At 46.4% G+C, this 19,866-nt stretch overlaps 1 protein-coding gene across 3 annotated transcripts in view; it reads right to left on the reverse strand.

Moving 5' to 3' along the window:
- The window catches only part of Impa2 (inositol monophosphatase 2), a 54,832-nt gene extending 51,015 nt beyond the window's left edge, over window positions 1-3,817 (reverse strand). For 2 of the 3 annotated variants that reach the window (XM_045142521.1, XM_045142520.1), the window contains exon 1: window positions 3,611-3,817. In XM_045142521.1, coding sequence (XP_044998456.1) covers window positions 3,611-3,709 — 99 coding nt within the window. In that variant the 5' untranslated portion in view covers window positions 3,710-3,817. The remainder of the gene's footprint in view (window positions 1-3,610) is intronic. The other variant, XM_004656832.3, reaches the window with a different exon arrangement.
- Between the last annotated feature and the right edge of the window lie 16,049 nt (window positions 3,818-19,866).

Raw genomic sequence — 19,866 nt, forward strand, 5'->3', positions numbered from 1 at the left:
TTGTTTCATTTCCTTCCCACTCTGCTTTGTCCGCACTGCACGTGAAAGATGAGCGATGTCCACATCAATGGGCACTGTTTCTGTACTTGCAGAGTTGGGTGGGTGGGTCCCCAGTCAGGAAAGAAGCTCCTGCAAGTGTATGGGTGGCTAAGGCTAGAAGGGCAGGGATGGTTTTATCAGGCTGAGAAATTGGTGACAGAATGCAAAGGAGAGAGAAGACAGAGGGAGCAGGGAGGCCAGGTGGGACCTTGGGGCAAGAAGGCGTCTCAGAATGCAGCAGAAGAGATGGGGTAGGGTCTGAAACCAATCCTGAGTGGGCAGGGACACTGGAGTTTGATCTCTTGGAAGGTCTTTACCTTTGCAAGCCCTATGTTTTGGGCCAGGCCCTCACCCCCAGGAGTAAGTCAGAGTACCCTACAATATGACCACAAAGCGTTGGCTCAGGTGGGAGGATGGGCACTTGGAACCTTGGGGTAAAGGAGACCCACAAAAAGATCACCCTTACGATGTCTCCCTCTAACTGGGCTGCCTAGCTAAGGGCAGTTTTCTCCAGCACCCACATTACTGTAGATCATCACCTATGATCTTTACACAGGTCATGATGACCTTGTATGGCTTCTGTCTCTTTCAGCCATGCCCTCACCCAAATGCCAGGCAGGGAGGAAGCCACCTCATTTCCAAGAGTGAGCCCAGAGTCCAGGACTTCCTGATCAGACTCCAGATGGCAGAATCTCTATTTCATCTACTGTTTGAAAAAAACAAGGGCTGGAGAGATGGTTTAGTGGTTAAGGTGCTTGCCTGCAAAGCCAAAGGACAGGGGTTCGATTCTCAAGGACCCATGTAAGCCAGATGCCCAAGGTAGCATATGTGTCTGGAGTTCGGTTGCAGTTGCTAGAGGCCCTGGTGCACCCATTCTCTATTATCTGCTTCTCTCTTTCAAATAAATAAATAAAATAAAAAAAACAAACAAAAAAGCATTTATGTTGTTGACAAGTTGCAAAAATATAAAACTCTTTTAAGTTCAAATTTATAGGGCTTTTAAGAACTGTGCCAGTGATACTGCAAGCTTTCCATGAATATTTGTTGAATAATAAAACTTATTTAGGACCTGGAGGGATGGCTTAGCGGTTAAGGTGTTTGCCTGCAAAGCCAAAGGACCCAGGTTCAATTCTCCAGGACCCACGTTAGCAAGATGCATAAGGGGGCACACGCATCTGGAGTTCGTTTGCAGTGGCTGGAGGCCCTGGCGCATCCATTCTATCTCTCCCTCCCTCTTTCTCTGTCAAATAAATAAGTAAATAAAAATAAAATATAAAAATTATTTGGAGGGGCTAGAGAGATGGCTCAGCTGTTAAAGTGCTTGTCTGCAAAGCCCAACAACCCAGGTTTGATTCCCTAGTGTTCACTTAAAGCCAGAAGCACAAAGTGGCACATGCATCTAGAGTTTGCGGTGGCTAGAGGCTCTTGTGTGTACATTTTCTTTCTCTCTCCCTTTCCTCTGCTTATAAATAAATACAACTATTTTTGTTTTGAAAACAAAATGCTTGGGCTGAAGAGGTGGCTCAGCAGTGTAGTGTGTATTCCTGCTCAAGCATGAGGACCTGAGGGAGCCTGAGGCTACCAGAGTTTAAATCTCCAGATCCAAGTACAGCCCGGCAAGGTGCTAGGCTGGGCGCACTGGGGAGGCAGAGGTAGGAGGATCGCTGTGAGTTCGAAGCCAGCCTGGAACTACAGTGTGAGTTTCAGGTCAGCCTGGGCTACAGCGACGCCCTACCTTAAAAATACCCCCCCCCAAAATATCAAAATCCCAAGCACAGTAGCTGGGAGTGGCCACAAGGCTGTAACCCCAGTTCCAGAGGGGAGCAAAGATCAGCAATCTTCAGAGCCCAGAAAACTCCAGCATTAGTAGAAGAAGACTTATTCCAACCAAGACCCAACAGAAGAGTGATGGAGCAGGACACCCCACATTTCCCTCCAGCCACCGCAAGGGAGCAACCCCCACAGCAGACACATACAGTACCCCCCCCCTCCACCCCGCAGAGCAAAAACCAAAAAAGCCTCTACATACTCAAAAGATCTACATTTGAAAACCACAGAAACCCACACCTCACTCATCACCCTTTACCTAGCAGGGTCCAAATCCTAAACTGGCTTCTCAAAGGCGCAAGAAAGGTTTTATAGCGGACTCTTAAAGTTCCAAACGCCCCGATGATGCTGTCTGGAAGACAATGGAGGAGATGGGGAAAGAGGGCTGTGAGTTCCTACTAATTCTGTTTGTCCTGAGCTACAAGCTTCAGTAGCTGTCCCAGAAGGATGGGTCCTCCTTTCACAACGCAATGCACAGGCTAAAGTTTTAGAGAATTTATTCTTTTTTAAAAAAAAAAAAATTTTTTTTTGAGAGCAACAGACACAGAGAGAAAGACAGATAGAGGGAGAGAGAGAGAATGGATGGGCGCGCCAGGGCTTCCAGCCTCTGTAAACGAACTCCAGACGCGTGCGCCCCCTTGTGCATCTGGCTAACGTGGGACCTGGGGAACCGAGCCTCGAGCCGGGGTCGTTAGGCTTCACAGGCAAGCTCTTAACCGCTAAGCCATCTCTCCAGCCCTAGAGAATTTATTCTTAATGGCCTTGCTGGGGATGGAACCTAGGGCTTTGTGCTTGAGCTACAATCCCACTACAGCAATACTTTTTAAATTCATGCACAGTACTTTTCAGCTAGACCTAAGAAAAATACTGTTTGGCTGTAATAAATCAATCCTTCTCACCGTTCCTTCTCTTGTCCCTCAGCTCACCAGAGGGCAACCGTATACCTTAAGGAGCAAAATGGAGCAAGCCCTAACTCAATCGAGGCCTGTCCTGACACCCTGGGGGAAACCCCTACCTATCTGCCACACCTAGAGCTGAAGGGACCAAGGAGCGAACATTCAGGGAACAAACACAAAAAATGGGGGCGGGGAGGAGCTGCATTTTCAAACCTAGCCTGGTTTGCTTCAGTTCTGCGGCTAGATTTCCATCCTTCCGGCAGCCTAACAAGTTCCTTCTGAACCGCCTCCGTTTCCACCACCCTTAGGCTGCGAGCCCAGGCACAGTCGGAGTCCGGACGCCCCGAGAAGCGGAATCCTCCACCACCCAGCCAGATCTCCACGTGCCTTGGGCTTACGGGCCAAGACACCCACGACCTAGCTGCTGGATCAATTCAAGGTCCTTCACAACACAACAGCAGAGGTGCCCTAGCCTCGGAGGGCCTTTTATATTCCAATTGATTCTCTCAAGCGCCAAAGTCAAGTCACCAGCAGCTGTCCATCCGACGGCCTCAAGCCGATGCGTCGCGCCCTCCTTCCCCGCGGGTGGTACTCCGGGCAGGAGGAAAGTGCATGCCAGAAACACGCCAGGCCCGCTCCCCCCGCATCACGCGCGAGCATCGCGGCGTGCCGACCCCAGGCACCCACGCGCAGCCAGTGGGCAGCACGCCGGGGCACGCGGGAGTCGGTTCCTGGCGGCGGCCGCTGGACTTGGGCTTGCGCTCTCGGAGCGCTCCGAGTGGGCGTGATGCGCGGCCACCGTGCCAACCCGGCCCCGCCCCGCCCCGTCCCGACCCCACCGCGCACACCTGTCCCGCCCGCAGCGCCAGCTGCACGGCCGCCTCGAAGCACTCCTCCCAGGGATCGCCGCCACCGGGCACCGCCTGGTCCTCGCCGCTCGGCTTCATCGCGGCCTCGCCGGACCCCGCCACCTCCAGCTCTGCTCGGCGTGCTGGGGGCGGACCCCGGTCGGTTCCCGCCGCCCGGATAGCGGGCTCTAGCAAGCCTCCCTCCCGTTCCCGCCAAACCGCACCTCCTCCGCCACGCGCGCCCCGCGGCCGCCGGCTGGGAAGGGAGGCTGCGGCCCAAGCAGCGGCGCCCCCGAGTGCCGCCCCTCCCCGTCCCCGTCCCCGTCCCCGTCCCGCGCCGAGCTCGCCCCGCCTCCGGACCCGCCCCTCCCAGCCGCGAGCCACTTGCCAGGCCATCGACACCCCACCTCGCTCCCCGCCCATCCCGCCGAGCGCCCAGACAAGGCCCCGCCCCCGGCCCCGCCCCTCCCGGCAGCGAGCCCGCCCCCTCCCCGGCCTGCGCGCCAATCGCCGCGGCCTCGGCCCTTCCTACTTCTGCATCCCACTTTTCTCCCCGCCCATCCCGCCTAGCGCCCAGCCAGGCCCCGCCCCTAGCCACGCCCCTCCCTGCAAAACCTGCTCGGTGGGCGGCGGCACAGTCCGCAGCGCGCTTGGTCCAGCTTGGCGAAGGCGGTGGCTCTGGAAGGGAAGAGCTGCCTCCCGGGACATGCATGCTGCCCGGACGACCCCGAGCCGTGTAGACTAGCACCACCCCTCCATCTGCAAGGGGCGCCCCCCAGCCCCACGCTCACCCAGCACCAAGGCAATCAGATCAACACCTTTCCCACTCGTTGCATTTTGGTGAGCGGAAGTCCCCCGGACTCCCTCCTGCGCGATAGGCTGCTGGGCTGTCTTTCCCGCCGTGCGCAGAGAGCCAGGGTGGCCCCCCACCCCGGGTGTGAAGGGAGCACGCCCCTGTGGGCTGCAAGCACGCTGTAACTCCACCTACAAGCCGGGCACGGTGACAGTCCCTGGGGCCCATCAACTGTTTGAACTCAAAGCTCGTTTGGAGCCGGAACTGATTAGCCTTTCTGTAGTGAGAAATGACCTTTTCAACCTTGGCCTCTCAAAGTCAGCGTTGGCACCAGGAAAATGCAAATACCAGGCATTTCCTGAGAGTGACTGCTGGTGTCCAAGAGTTTAACTTCATGAGTCCCTCTGCCTAACCCTTTTGTAAAAGGCGCTGACTCGCCTAAAATTATAATGGAGTGCCACTTCTTAAGGTCTGGGAGGACAACGGGAGGTTATGTAAGAACATTGACGGGGCATAAAAAAAGTAACCTAATGATGGCAGTAAACCTATGTGGTTTTTGAGAGCATTTTGTATTGTTGAAACCCCTGTGGAGGAACGTTAGGTGCTCTGTGACGTGTGACAAAGGCCGAAGCCCACAGGAGGAATTAGGAAGGCAGATCTGAGGACAGCTTTGGTGACTCTTCCCCACTCAGCTTTTTTTTTTCTTCTTTTTTTTTTGGCTTTTTGAGGTAGGGTCTTGCACTAGCGCGGGCTTAACTGGAATTCACTATGGAGTCTCAGGCTGGCCTTGAACTCACAGTGATCCTCCTACCTCTGCCTCCCAAGTGCTGGGATTAAAGATGTGCGCCACCACACCTGGCACCTGTTGTTGATGTATTTTTAAATATTTTTATTTTATTTCTTTGCAAGCAGAGAGAGACAATGGGCATCCCCAGGTCTCTATCCTCTGAAAATGAGCTCTAGATGCATGTGCAATTGTGCATCTGGCTTTACATGGGAACTGGGTGATCGAACCCGGATTGTCAGACATTAAAGGCAACTGCCTTAACCACTGAGCATCTTTCCATCCCCCATTTTTTTTAAATAATGTTCAACATAAGAGTGCAGACTTCTGAAAACATTTGCAATGTTTAATTTACAATGCATTCTGTTGCTGATTTTCCTTTGTGATCAAAACTAGGTGATGGGCTAGACAGATGGCTCAGTGGTTAAGGCACTTGCCTGCAAAGCCTAAGGACCTGGGTTTGATTCCCCTGTACTAAGTAAAGCTGGATGGACAAAGTGGTGCATGTATCAGGAGTTCATGTGCAATGGCTAGAGGCCCTGGCACACCCATTGTTGTTCTCTTTCTTTCTCTCTGCTTGCAAATAAATCAATAAAAATATTTAAAAAAAACTATGTGATGAAACCTGGCATGGTGGTGCACGCCTTTAATCCCAGCACTCATGAGGCAGAGGTAGGAGAATCGCCATGAGTTCAAAGCCATCCTGAAACTACATAGTGAATTCCAGGTCAGGCTGAGCTAGAGTGAGACCCTACCTTGAAAAACCGAATTTAAAACAAAACAAAATAAAGAACTATGTGATGAGATTTGGTTTTGGCACCTTTTCAGCTCCCCTTTTTGGATACTCCTTCTCTCTTCCCTAACTGTGGCCCAATCTGGAAGCTGTTGTGTCCTTTTTATTTTTTTTTTTAAATTTACTTATTTGAGAGTGACAGACAGACAGAGAAAGAGGCAGGTAGATAGAGAGAGAATGGTTGCTGGAGAATCAAGCTTTGAACTAGGATTCTTAGGCTTCACAGGCAAGCGCTTAACCACTAAGCCATTTCTCCAGCCCTGTCTCTCTCTCTCTTTTTTTTTTTTTGTTATGTCTTTATATACATGTTTATTATAGCTGGACATGGTGGCACAGGACCTTGGAAGGCAGAGGTAGGAGATCAGCATAAGTTCAAGACCAGCCTGAGACTACAGAGTGAGTGCCAGGTCAACCTGGGCTAGAGTGAGGCCCTACCTTGACAAAAAACAAAACAAAACAAAAAAGTTTATTACAGATCTCTGCCCATCAGCAAAAAAGACTTAAGAGCCAAGCGTGATGGTGCACACCTTTAATCTCATCAGTTGGGAGGCAGTGGCAGGAGGATTGCCATGAATTCGAGGCCACCCTAAGACTAGAGTGAATTTCAAGTCACCCTGAACTACTGCGAGGCCCTACCTCAGGGAAAAAAAAAAAAAAAGACATAATAATTCTTTGTCTAAGTGACAAATCTCTTACAGCATGAAGATTGCAGCCAGCCAGATCTTCTTACAGCACTGGCTTCATCCTTGCTTGTGCAAATTCCAAAACACCTTTTACTTTTTTTATGCCTCCTTCCTTAAGTCTGAAATGGTCTTTGTAACAATTCTGTGAGTTCATATACATGTGCTTGGTACTGAGTATCGCCTACTATTGTTAAAGACCAGTGCCTGGGACACAGCTCCTTGGTGGAGCTTGTGCTTGTCATGTGTGGAACCCTGGATTCCATCCCCAGCACTCAAAACCAAAAACAGGAGGAAGTTTTATTATTTATTTATTTGAGTCAGAGAGACAGAGAGACAGAGAGGTGGCCTCCACCTACGGCAAAGGAACTCCAGACACATGTACCACCTTGTGCATCTGGCTTATGTAGATACTGAGGAATCAATCTAGGTCCTTTGGATCTAATGGCAAGCCCCTTAACCATTAAGCCATCTCTCCAGCCCTCAAGACCAAAGCTGGTTGCTCACTCCTGTGCCAATGTAGCATCAAAGGATCGACATACGGCTTGCTACTTAATAAATCTAAGTTACTTACCTTGCATGCTCCAGTACCTAGTTTCAATCCCCAGCACTGCAAGAAAAAATAAATCTGAAGAGGGCTGAAGAGATGGCTTAACAATTAAGGTGCTTGCCTGCAAAGCCAGGTTCAATTTCCCAGGACCCACATAATCCAGATGCACAAGGGGGCACACGCATCTAGAGTTCATTTGCAGTGGCTGGAGGCCCTGGCTAGGCATGTCCATTCTCTCTCTCTCAAATAAATAACAAATCTCAGAGTATGAAAATCAGCTTTTTGTAATTGATACCTTAATTTTCTCATGCCTTAAAGACAACTCTCAGTGGAAATGTAGAACAGCTCTTCTCCAGGGTGCCCCAAGCCCCGGTCCACATGTCATTTTCAGAGGCCCTGGAGGCCATTTTGCCCTCAACAAACCCTAGAGGGCCATCCTTGGCTTGAAAACTATTTCCTAACTGCCCCTTCCTGCCACATCCTCATGGGCACACCTTCCTAGTGTGCTCTAGTCACCAGGAGGCCACATGCAAAGTGCATGGACAGGGGCCAAAGACGCCAGGGGTGGCAGTGAGTGGATGAAAGGACATGAGACTGGATTTCATCTTACTCTGTGAATTTCCTCCCCTGTTGTCTTTCTGGAACAGATTAAAGGCTACATAAGCAAAATATTAAGCAAATTTGTTTTTTTTTCTTTCTTTCTATTTCTCTACTCCTCTGGGTTATACTGAAATTAGATATTATTCTTCAGGGCTAAAATAAATTGACCTGAGCATTGTATGAACTTTTTGGTTTGTTTCATTTCAACAATGTCCCTAGAAATAGATTCAGCACAATTTCTGACGATTATAAACGTTATGTGTGGAAGGCTATTTTTAGAACTTTTATTGCGAATATTAATACATTTATTGAGAATTTTAATACATGGGCTGTGGTGGCTTGAGTCGGGTGTTCCCCGTAAACTCGTGTGTTTTGAATGCTAGGCCCGCAGTTGACAATCTGAAAATTGGAACGAACCTCCTGGAGGACCTTGTTGTAAGGAGCGGGCTTACGGGTGTTATAGCCAGTGTCCCCTTGTCAGTGTTTGGCACACTCTCCTGCTGATGTTGTCCACATGATGATGGCCAGGAGGTGATGTCCATCCTCTGCTCATGCCATGTTTTCCCCTGCCATCATGGAGCTCCACCTGGCGTGGGCTGGGATGTAGCTCAGTGTAGAGGGATTGCAAAAAGAGACATAATGGGCAGGTAGAGCAGATGGGCAGATCATGTACTGGATGGCTTATGAGACGGAGGACTGTATGGCCCTTAGAACACTCACCGTTACTTCAGATCTTGTCATCTGACCTCATAGTCCCAGGACAAGCAGATAAAGAACAGCCCCTGATTTCTTGCTACAAATGTCATAAGATACCATCTCAGTCCACGGTCAGATTTCCCCACCCAAGACACACTTTAACTTTCTGGTAATCAAACCCAGGGTCTCACCCATACTAGGCAAGTGCTTTGCTACTGTGCTGCATCCAACCCTCCTACACTATGTTTTCTAATGCTTTTAAGTTTTTTCTATTTATTTGTGCGCATGTGCGTATGGGTAAGTGCCAGGACCTCTTGCTGCTACCAACAAAGACCAAACACTTGTGCCACTTAAAAAAATTATTTTACTTTTATTTATTTATTTGATGGGAGAGAAAAGAGCTAGAGAATGGGCATGCCAGGACTTCTAGCCACTGCAAATGAACTCCAGATGCATGTGCCACCTTGTGCATCTGGCTTATATGGGTCCTGGAGAATTGAACTTGGGCTCTTAGGCTTCTCAGGCCAAGGCATTAACTGCTAAGCCATGTTTCCAGCTCCATTTTGCTGCTTTTTTGCATGTGGCTTTCGTGGGTGGACTTGAACTAGGGTCAGCAAGCTTTGCAGGCGAGTGCCTTTAACTGCTGAGCTATCTTCTCAGTCCTGGAAAATACTTTTTTAAGAGCAGTTTTAGGTTCATAGCACAATAAAGGGGAATATATATGGAGAGTTCTCATGCATTTTTCCATACATGACATCTTATGTTTGTCAAATTGTTTTTGTGTCTTTATTAGTAGTACTGTATATGACATGGTTTTGTTCTGAGTTATTCTTTTTTTTACAGTAACAATTTATTTAGGAAAAGAATGACACCTTTAGACCTTAAACACAAATATAAGATCTTACATAATAAACATTAGAAACATTCTTTCAGAAGAAAATGATATGCTATTAACCAACTACCATTCCCTCCAACAGGCAATACCTCATCCTTGTCCTAAAAGATTGTTGAGCAATGATTTATGAGAAATATCATCAAGGCATTTATTTTAATTAAAAAAAAACAACACTAGGACTGGAGAGATGACTCAGCAGTTAAAGCACTTGCCTGCAAAACTTAAAGACTGGAGTTCCATTCCCCAGTACCCAAATAAGCCAAATGCACAAAGTGGCACATGTGTCTGGAGTTCATCTGTAGTGGCAGGAGGCCCTGACATGCCTATTCTCTCTCTGCCAGGCATGGTGGTGCACACTTTTAATCCCAGCATTAAGGAGGGAGAGGTAGGGGGATTTCTGTGAGTTCGAGGCCAGCCAGAGAGAGAGAGAGAATGAGCATGTCATGGCTTCTAACCACTGCAAACAAGCTTCAGATGCATATGCCACTTTGTGCATCTGGCTTTACTTGGGTACTGAGGAACCAAACCTGGGAGGTTAGGTTTGTAAGCAAGCACCTTTAACTGCTGAGTCAAGTCCCCAGCCCATAAATAAAATTTTCTTAAAAGCAACATAAGGCTGGGCATGGTACTGCATGCCTTTTCATCCCAGTACTTGGGAGGCAGAGGTAGGAGGATGGCCATGAGCTCGAGGCCACCCTGAGACTACATAGTGAATTCCAGATCAGCCTGGGCTAGAGTGAGACCCTAACTTGAAAGAACAAAAAAGTCACTTTAGGGGCTGGAGAGATGGTTCAGTGGTTAAGATGTTTGCCTGCAAAGCCTAATGACCCATGTTTGACTCCCCAATACCACATAAAACCAAATGCACAAAGTGGCACATGCATTTGGAGTTTGTTTGCAGTGCCTAGAGGCCCTGTCATGCACTGTATCACTCTCACTCTCTTTATGCATCTCTCTGCTTGCAAATAAATACATAAAATATTTTTTTTTCAAGGTAGGGTCTGGCTGTTTCCCAAGCTGACCTGGAATTCACTAAGTAGTCTCAGGGTGGCCGTGAACTCATGGCGATCCTCCGACCTCTGCCTCCCAAGGGCTGGGATTAAAGGCGTGCGCCACCACACCCGGCACATAAAATATTTTTTAATTTTTTTTTATTATTTATTTATTTATTTGAGAGCGACAGACACAGAGAGAAAGACAGATAGAGGGAGAGAGAGAGAATGGGCGCGCCAGGGCTTCCAGCCTCTGCAAACGAACTCCAGACGCATGCACCCCCTTGTGCATCTGGCTAACGTGGGACCTGGGGAACCGAGCCTCGAACCGGGGTTCTTAGGCTTCACAGGCAAGCACTTAACCGCTAAGCCATCTCTCCAGCCCCATAAAATATTTTTTAATGAAGCCATTTTAGGGGCTGGAGAGATGGCTTAGTGATTAAAGTGTTTGCCTGCAAAGCCAAAGGACCTCTGATCAATTCCCCAGGACCCACGTAAGCCAAATGCACAAAGTGGCACATGCATCTGGAATTCGTTTGCAGTGGCTGGAGGTCCTGGCATGCCCATTTTCTCTCTCTCTCTTTCTCTGCCTCATTCTTTCTCTCAAATAACTAAAAATAAAATATTTAGGTTTTTAAAAAGGAAGCCATTTTAGGCTGGCGTGGTGGCACATGTCTTTAATCTTAGCACTTGGGAGGCAGAGATAGGAGGATCACTGTGAGTTCGAGGCCACCCTGAGACTACATAGTGAATTCCAGGTCAGCCTGGGCTACAGTGAGACCCTACCTTGAAAAACCAAAAGAAAAAAAGTAACTTAAAATTTCTTAAAATATTAAATGGAGTTAAACTTAATAAATCAAATATTAAATTTTTTTGAGGTAGGATCTCTTTCTAGCCCAAGCTTATCTGGAATTCTGTAGTTCCAGGCTGACCATGAACTCTCAGTGATTCTCCTACCTCTGCTGCCCAAGTGCTGGGATTAAAAGTGTGTACCACCACACCTGGCTTGAATGTTATTAAAAAATACACACACACACACACACACACATTTACTTATTTGCAAGCAGAGAGAGATAGAGAAACAGAGAGACAGACAGAGAAACAAAGAGACAGAGAGACCGATGGGCACACCAGGGTCTCTAGCTGTTGCAGACAAACTCCAGATACATACACCACCAGGTCTCACCATGAGACTACATAGTGAATTCCAGGTCAGCCTGGGCTAGAGTGAAACCCTACCTCAAAAAAAAAAAAAAAAAAAAAAACCCTAGGGAATTGAACCCAGGTCATTAGGCTTTGCAGGCAAGCACCTTAGCAGCTAAGCCATCCCTTTTACCTTGAAATGTTGATTTTTTTTTCCACAAAATTAGTTGATTTGCAATATATCAGTGGTTCTAGATGCATATGACAAGACGTTTATATGATGGCAAAGAAACATGAAATTAGTAGTGCAATTGAGGTGGTTGTTTCAGCATTCACTTAATATCATATCACTTAAACCTATTGTCTCAGATTTGGTGTGTTCATACCCGCTGTCGTCTCAGCACTTGGGAGGTGAAGGTAAGAGAACTAGGAGTTCAAGCCTATCCTTGGCTTCATAGTGAGTTCCAGGACAGCCTGGACTACATGAGACCCTGCCTCAAAAACACACACACAGACGAAAACAAGCAAACCAAACCCAAAACAAAAATAAAAAAAGAAAAACAAATCTATGTTCTTAGTATTTACTACTTTAAATTGCTATGAAGCATTTTCCAATTCAGCTATTTTTGTCCCATTTCAAGGTATTTTCAAACATCATTTTCTTGCATAGTCATTTGGGCTATTAAAACTATGTCTGGGTGGTGGCACACGCCTTTAGTCTCAGCACTTGGGAGGCAGAGAGGTAGGAGGATTGCTGTGAGTTCGAGACCACCTTGAGACTACATAGTGAATTCCAGGTCAGCCTGGTCTAGAGTGAGACCCTAACCTGGGGGTGGGGAGAGAAGCAAAACACTATGTCTGGGCTGGAGAGATGGCTGGGCAGTCAAGGCACTTGCCTGGGAAGCCTAAGGAGTCATGTTCAACTCTCCAGGTCCCATGTAAGGCAGACGCACAATGACTCAAGTGACAAGGACCCAGGTTAGACTCCCCAGAACTCATGTAAGCACAAGGTGGTGCATGCGTCTGGAGCTCTATTGCAGTGGCTAGAGGCCCTGATGCACCAATTCTCTCTGTCTCATAAAAATAAAATAAAGGTATTTTAATATTGGAGCCAGGCTATAAAGCCTCAAGGATCACCCCCAGTAGCCCACTTTTTAAAGGTTTCATAACCTTCTAAACAGCACTACCTGCTTGGAATCAAGTGTACCAACACATTTTACATTCAAACCACAGCACTATGAAATGAAGTCTCCATAAATACTCAAAATAGTTTAGGAGACAGGAGAGATGGCTTAGCAGTTAAGGCACTTGCCTGCAAAGCCAAAGGAGCCTGGTTTGATTCCTCAGGACCCACATAAACCAGATGCACAAGGTGGCCCATGTGTCTGGAGTTCTTATGCAGTGGCTGAAGGCCCTATTGTGCCCATTCTCTTTTTCTCTCTCTATCTGCCTCTATCTTTCTCTCAAAAAATAAAGCAAATAGGGCTGGAGAGATGGCTTAGTGGTTAAGGCTCTTGCCTGCATAAACCAAAGGACCCAGGTTCAACTCCCCAGGACCCATGTAAGCTAGATGCACAAGGAGGCACACACATCTGGAGTTCATTTGCAGTGGCTGGAGGCCCTGATGCACCCATTCTCTCTCTCTCTGTCTCTACCTGCCTATTTCTGTACCTCCCTCTCTCTCAAATAAATAAATTAAATTAAAAATAAAAAATAAAGTATAGTAAAAAACCGAATAAGGATTAGAGGACTTTAGATAGCTACCATTTTGTTGTTTCTGGAAGGTGGCATACCTGGAGGGGGCATGGAAACTCTGGGTCCCTTTCCCATCCCTTGCCCTGTTCATCTTTTCACCTGTGCTCTTTGTAATACTGGTGTTTTTTTTTTTTTTTTAAACAACAAACCAGTAAATATGTTTTCCTGAGTTCTATGTATTGTTCAAGCAAGTTAATCAAGCCCTGGTGTTGCGGGGAGCGCATAGGAACTCTGATTTGCAGGAAGTCAGTCAGAAGCACAGGTCAAACAACCTGGGGCTTAAGACCTGAAGAGAGAGGGGACACATAATCTTATGACTGAGCCCTCAGACTATGGGATCTGACAGTCCAGGTAGATAACGTCAGAATAAAATTGAAGTAGAAGATGCCTGGCCAGTGTCTATCATGGCAGAACTGCTTGCTTGCTTGCTGGTGGAGGAAAACTCCTCACACCTTTTAAGGACATAGAAGTCTCCTGTGTCAGCCTGGCATGTTAGTGCATGCCTGTGAGAAAAGACAGGGCCAAGTCTCAGGAGCACTAGAGTGTGCCTGGGCAAGGCTTCATGAAGGAACGGGGGGGGGGAGGGGAAGAAGGAAGAAAAGATAGAAGGAAGAAAGAATGAGAGGAAGGAAGGAAGGAAAAGAAGAAAAGAGGGAGGAAGGGAAGGAAGGAGAGAGATAAAAGAGCCATTCACAGGCAGAAAAGACAAAAGAGCTGCATGTGTTGGTACAGGCCTGTAATCCCAGCAATTGGGAAATAGAAGCAAAAGGGTTTCCAGTCCCACACCAGCCTTGTCTACAAAGGGAGACTCTGTCTCAATCAAGGATTAGAGATGTAGCTCTGTGATAGAGCACTTGCCTAGCATGTCAAGACTCAATCCAGCAGTACAAACAAAAGATTTTTAAAGAAAGAGCAAGGTCTGGGGAGATTGCTCAGTGGTTAAAGGTGCTTGCCTACAGAGCTTGCTGGTCTGGGTTCGATTTCCCAGTACCCACGTAAAGCACCAGATAGTGGGGCATGCATCTGGAGTTTGTTTGCAGTGGCTGGAGACCCAGGTGCACCCATTCTCCCTCTCTCTCTCTCTCTCTCTCTCTTCTGTCTCTCTTTCCTTGCAGATAAATAAATAAATTTAGAATATTTAAATAAATTTTTGTTTAAACATTTTTTTTATTCATGTGTGTGAGAGACAGAGAGAGAGGCGGGGGAGGGAGAGGGAGAGGGAGAAAGGGAGAGAATAGACACACCAGGGCTTCCAGCTACTGCAAACGAATGCCAGATGCATGTGTCACCTTGTGCATCTGGCTTACGTGGGTCCTGGGGAATCACACCTGGGTCCTTTGATTTTGCAGGCAAGTGCCTTAACTGCTAAGCCATCAGTCCAGCCTGAATATTTCTTTTAAAAATATTTAAGCCAGGCATGGTGGTGCACACCTTTAATCCCAGCACTTGGGAAGCAGAGGTAGGAGGATCACCGTGAGTTCAAGGCTACCCCGAGATACATAGTGAATTCCAGGTCAGTCTGAGCTAGAGTGAGACACCACTTTGGAAAAAAAAAATGTGTATATATGTATACATACATGTATATATATAAAGTAAGACAGTGGAGAGATGCCTTATCAGTTAAAGCACTTATCTGTGGAGCCTAAAGACCCATGTTCCACTCTCCAGATTCCAGGTAAGCCATATGCACAAGGTGACACTACTGCACAAGCTCTCTCTCTCTCAGTGTCTCTCTCAAAAAGAATAAAAAGAAGAAGAGAAAAGAGATTGGATAGAATGTGAAGCTATAACAGAGATTTCCTCACTTTGTTGTTACCTGCCTATCTGATGTTTTCATTAATGCATTTGAAAAGAGCCTTGGTTTGTGACTTTCTTTTGTGATAACAGCCTTAATGGGGCTCGAGAGATGGCTCGGAAGTAAAGGCGCTTCAAGCTTAAAAACCTGGGTTCAACTCCTCTGTACCCATGTAAAGTTAGATGCACAAAGTGGCACATGTATCTGGAGTTTGCTTGCAGTGGCAAGAGGCCCTGGTGCACCTTCTCTCTCCCTCCCTCTCTCTCTCTCTCTCTCTCTCTCTCTCCCTCTCTCTCTCTCTATCTATCTCTCTGTTTGCAAATAAATTAAAACTATATATATATTAAAACCTTCATGATTAGTCAGCACACTGCAACCTCCTGTGAAGCTAAGCCTGTGCCTGAAGGATAAGCAAATTGTGTGGGAACCCCAGGCTGCAGCAATGAGCAATGCCCAGAACTGGAAGCACAGCACAGGGCTGAGGGTCACACTTTTGACAATTATCCAAACCTGTGCCTCGGTGGTCACACCAGTGGCTGGAATAAGAAACAAACAATAGGAAATGACTGGCCTTCATTAAGAGATAACCTAAAGCCGGGCGTGGTGGCGCACGCCTTTAATCCCAGCACTTGGGAGGCAGAGGTGGGAGGATCATCGAGTGTTCGAGGCCACCCTGAGACTACATAGTTAATTCCAGGTCAGCCTGGACCAGAGTGAGACCCTACCTCGAAAAACCAAAAAAAGAAAAGAAAAGCAAAAGAGAGAGATAACCTAAAGAGGCTTAGACATCTAAGATATGAACCTTTTTTTTTTTTCTGAAATATATGCTTTCTCCAAGCCCATTATAAATTAAGCCCATGACGTTAGACTATTGGAACTTCTTTATTTCTTGACTCCTGTTTTAAAATATCTACCTGAAGTTATCCTTACAAAGTCAATATCCCGATCTCACCTTGTTGCTCCACTCATTTTCATCCTTGATTTCAAAAATCAGAGAATCTTAAGGTTGAAGAGTGCTTGCGTGAGAAACGCGCGTCTTCATAGCGAACATGACAAGCAGAAACCTAGTCAATGCTAGAGAATAACTAAGCTCCAGTCGTCTGATACAATGCACTTAACTAGGTTTGAAGATGGCATGTGTTCCAGAAATGAAACTATTAACCCCTCTGAAGGAAGTTTTTCCTTCTTCCCATAGTTCTATTACAAAAAAATAATATGACCTCTGGCTGAACAAGGCATCAAACGCTCCAGGTCTTTTGGCTACATTATGACAAAACTGGAAAAGTTAACATAGTTCTGGGGCAAGTTTAAAAACGAGGCTATGTCTGTCTGTATCCACTGCAATAATACTTTCCTTTCAAAAGGATAGGAACAATTGCATTTTCCAAATGAATAAACTCATATCCTGTACCCGATATTGTTATTCTTCTACAGCAAAAAAATAAAATAAACACAGTAACACTTAAAAATTAAAAAAAAAAACAAACAGCTGGGCATGGTGGCACACACCTTTAATCTCAGCACTCGGGAGGCAGAGGTAGGAGGACTGCTGTGAGTTTGAGGCCACCCTGAGACTCCATAGTGAATTCCAGATCAGCCTGGGCTAGAGTGAGACCCTACGTCCAAAAAAAAAAAAAAAAAAAAGAAAAGAAAAAAGAAAAAATTAAAAAATAAAAAAACCTTCATGAACACACAGGAACCATAGAATGTTACTAGAAATTTTTCAGTGCCAGGGATGGAATATCTTAGAGTGAGTTGTTGGCTAGGGAGGTCCCTGATGCCCCCAAAACATTAAAGGCCATTGCCAAGGCCCTTGGTTTCCCACCTGGAACAGATGGTAAGACCCTATTGCTGAAGACTCCACATACTTGGGCTGCAAGGTCACTGAGAAATCCTGCTGGAGCTGAGCTGAAAACCTCCTCCATGTAGACAAGCTGACAGAAAGCTGGAAAAAGCCATACTGCATGCAGTTCATTGGGAGAGAGAAAGAAATCACCAGTGAAGATACCCAACAGTGGATATTGCAAGCCTTATATTTGGCCAGCCAGGCCAAATGAGTCAACAGGTGCAATAGTGGTTCTGGGGCTTGCTTGCTTGTGGTGCTGGACGCGTGATTGTGTCTCTCTGCTTGGATCTGGGAAAGGGGGCCAGCTTCTTCTGCCATCAGGGGAACTTCCTTTGGATCTGTAAGCCTGAAGTCAATCACATTCCTTCCATAAATTGTATCCGTTTGGAAGTTCATTCCAGCAGCATGAAGCTGATGATGGCACTCAGCAAAGAGCAACATAGTGAAAATTCAGAGGGAGAAACCCTGCCTTATGTGAGGTGGACAAGTGAGGACCAATCCGAAGGATGACCTTTACCTCCACGTATGTACCATGGCACTTGTGTGCCTCTACACACACACACACACACACACACACACACACACACACACACAAATAATAATAATAAATAAACAGGGCTAGAGAGATGGCTTAGCAGCTAAGGCTTGCCTACAAGGCTGCTGATGGCCCTGGTTTGGTTCCCCAGTACCCACGTGAAGCTGGATGCACAGGCTGCTGAATGCATCTGGCATTCATTTGCAGTGGCTACAGGTTCTGGCATGCCCATTCTCTCTCTCTCTCTTTTTGGAAATAAATAAAACATATATTTTTAAAAACAAGCTTTTTTATTTTTTCGGTTTTTTGAGGTAGGATCTCGCTCTAACCCAGGTGGAACTGGAATTCACTATGGAGTCTCAGGGTGGCCTTGAACTCATGGCCATCCTCCTACCTCTGCCTCCCGAGTGCTGGGATTAAAGGCGTGCGCCTGGCTTAGATTGCACTTTTTTAATGTAAGAGTGAGCAAGAGAGAAAGAGAGAGAGAGAGAATTGGTGCATCAGGGACTCCAGCCACTGCAATCGAACTCCAAACATGTGTGCCCCCTTGTGAGTGTGTATGATCTTGTGTGCCTGCATCACTGTGCGTCTGGCTTATGTGGGACCTGGAGAGTTGAACATATGTCCTTAGGCTTTCCAGGCAAGCTCCTTAACTGCTAAGCCATCTCTCCAGCCCCAAATAAGCTTTCTTAAAAAACCATAACAGAGCCGGGGGTGGTGGCACACACCTTTAATCCCTTGGGAGCACTTGGGAGGCAGAGGTAGGAGGATGGCCATGAGTTCGAGGCCACCCTGAGATTATGTAGTGAATTTCAGGTCAGCCTGGGCTAGATCAAGGCCCTATCTGAAACACCAAAAAATAAAAAATGAGTAGAAGCTAAAAATTTTGTTCATTGGTTAAAGGTGCTTGTTTGCAAAGTCTGATGGCCAGGGTTTGATTCACCAGTACCCACATAAAGCCAGATGCACATGATAGTGCATGCCTCTGGGGTTTGTCTGCAGTGTCTGGAGGCTCTGGTGTGCCCATACTCATTCTCTTTCTCTTTCTGCTTCTTTCTCTCTTCCTTTCTCAAATACATAAAACTAAAATATTTTTTAAATGGGCTGGCTTTGCATAGGCAATGACTTTCTGAATATAACCTCAGTTGCTCAGGAAATAAGACAACTAATCAACCACTGGGACCTCATGAAATTACAAAGTTTTTGTACAGCAAAGAACACTATGAATAGAGCAAAGAGGCAACCTACATAATGGGAGAACATTTTTGCCAGCTATACATCTGACAGAGGACTAATATCCAGGGTATACAAAGAACTCAAAAAACTAAATAATAAGAAATCAAACATCCCAATTAAAAAATGGGCCATGGCTATGAGCCGGGTGTGGTGGTACACGCCTTTAATCCCAGCACTCGGGAGACAGAGGTAGGAGGATGGCCATGAGTTCAAGGCTACCCTGAGACTACACAGTGAATTCCAGGTCAGCCTGAGCGAGAGTGAGACCCTACCTCGAAAAACAAAACAAAACAAACAAACAAAGGCTATGGACCAAAGGAAAGGCAGGACTCCTTACAACATGCTCCTCCAGACACAAAATGGCCTGGCTATCCATGAGCTTGCAGTGCCTAATACTACCTACACAAGACCATCATAATAAGAGGAAAAGACAATGACATCAAAATAAAAAAGAGATTGATTGAGAGGGGAAGAGGTTTGATGGAGGGTGGAGTTTCAAAGGGAAAAGTGGGGGGGGGGGAGGGAGGGCATTACCATGGGTTATTGTCTACAATTATGGAAGTTATCAATAAATAAAAATGGGCTTTGGGGGTTGAGGAGATGGCTTAGCAGTTGAAGCACTTGTCTGTAAAGCCAAAGGACCTAGGTTTGATTTCCTAGAACCCACATAAGCCAGATGCACAAGGTGGTACATATGTCTAGAGTTCATTTGCAGTGGCTGGAGGCCCTGGCATGCTTATTCTTTCTCTGCCTCTTTCTGTCCCTCTCTGCTTCTCTCTCTCTCTCAAATAAATAAAAAATAATAATAAAATGGGCTATGGAACAAAATAGATAGTTCTCAAAAGAAGAAATACAGATGGCATATAAGCATCTAAAAAAGTTCTATATCCTTAGCCATCAGGGAAATGCAGGTTAAAACTACTTTGAGATTCCATCTCACTCCTGTCAGAATGGCTATCATCAAGAAAACAAATGACAAGAGAAATACTGACAAGGATGTGGAAAAAGAAGAACCCTTCTACACTGTTGGTGGGAATACAATCTGGGTTGTGACAAGGTAGACTTCAGTCCAACATTAGTTAAGAAACACAAAGAAGGTCACTTTATATTGATTAAAGGCATCCTCCAACAGGAGGACATTATAATCCTAAACATATATGCAA

The sequence above is a fragment of the Jaculus jaculus genome, chromosome 2 (assembly GCF_020740685.1).
Source record: "Jaculus jaculus isolate mJacJac1 chromosome 2, mJacJac1.mat.Y.cur, whole genome shotgun sequence".
Classification (NCBI taxonomy): domain Eukaryota; kingdom Metazoa; phylum Chordata; class Mammalia; order Rodentia; family Dipodidae; genus Jaculus; species Jaculus jaculus.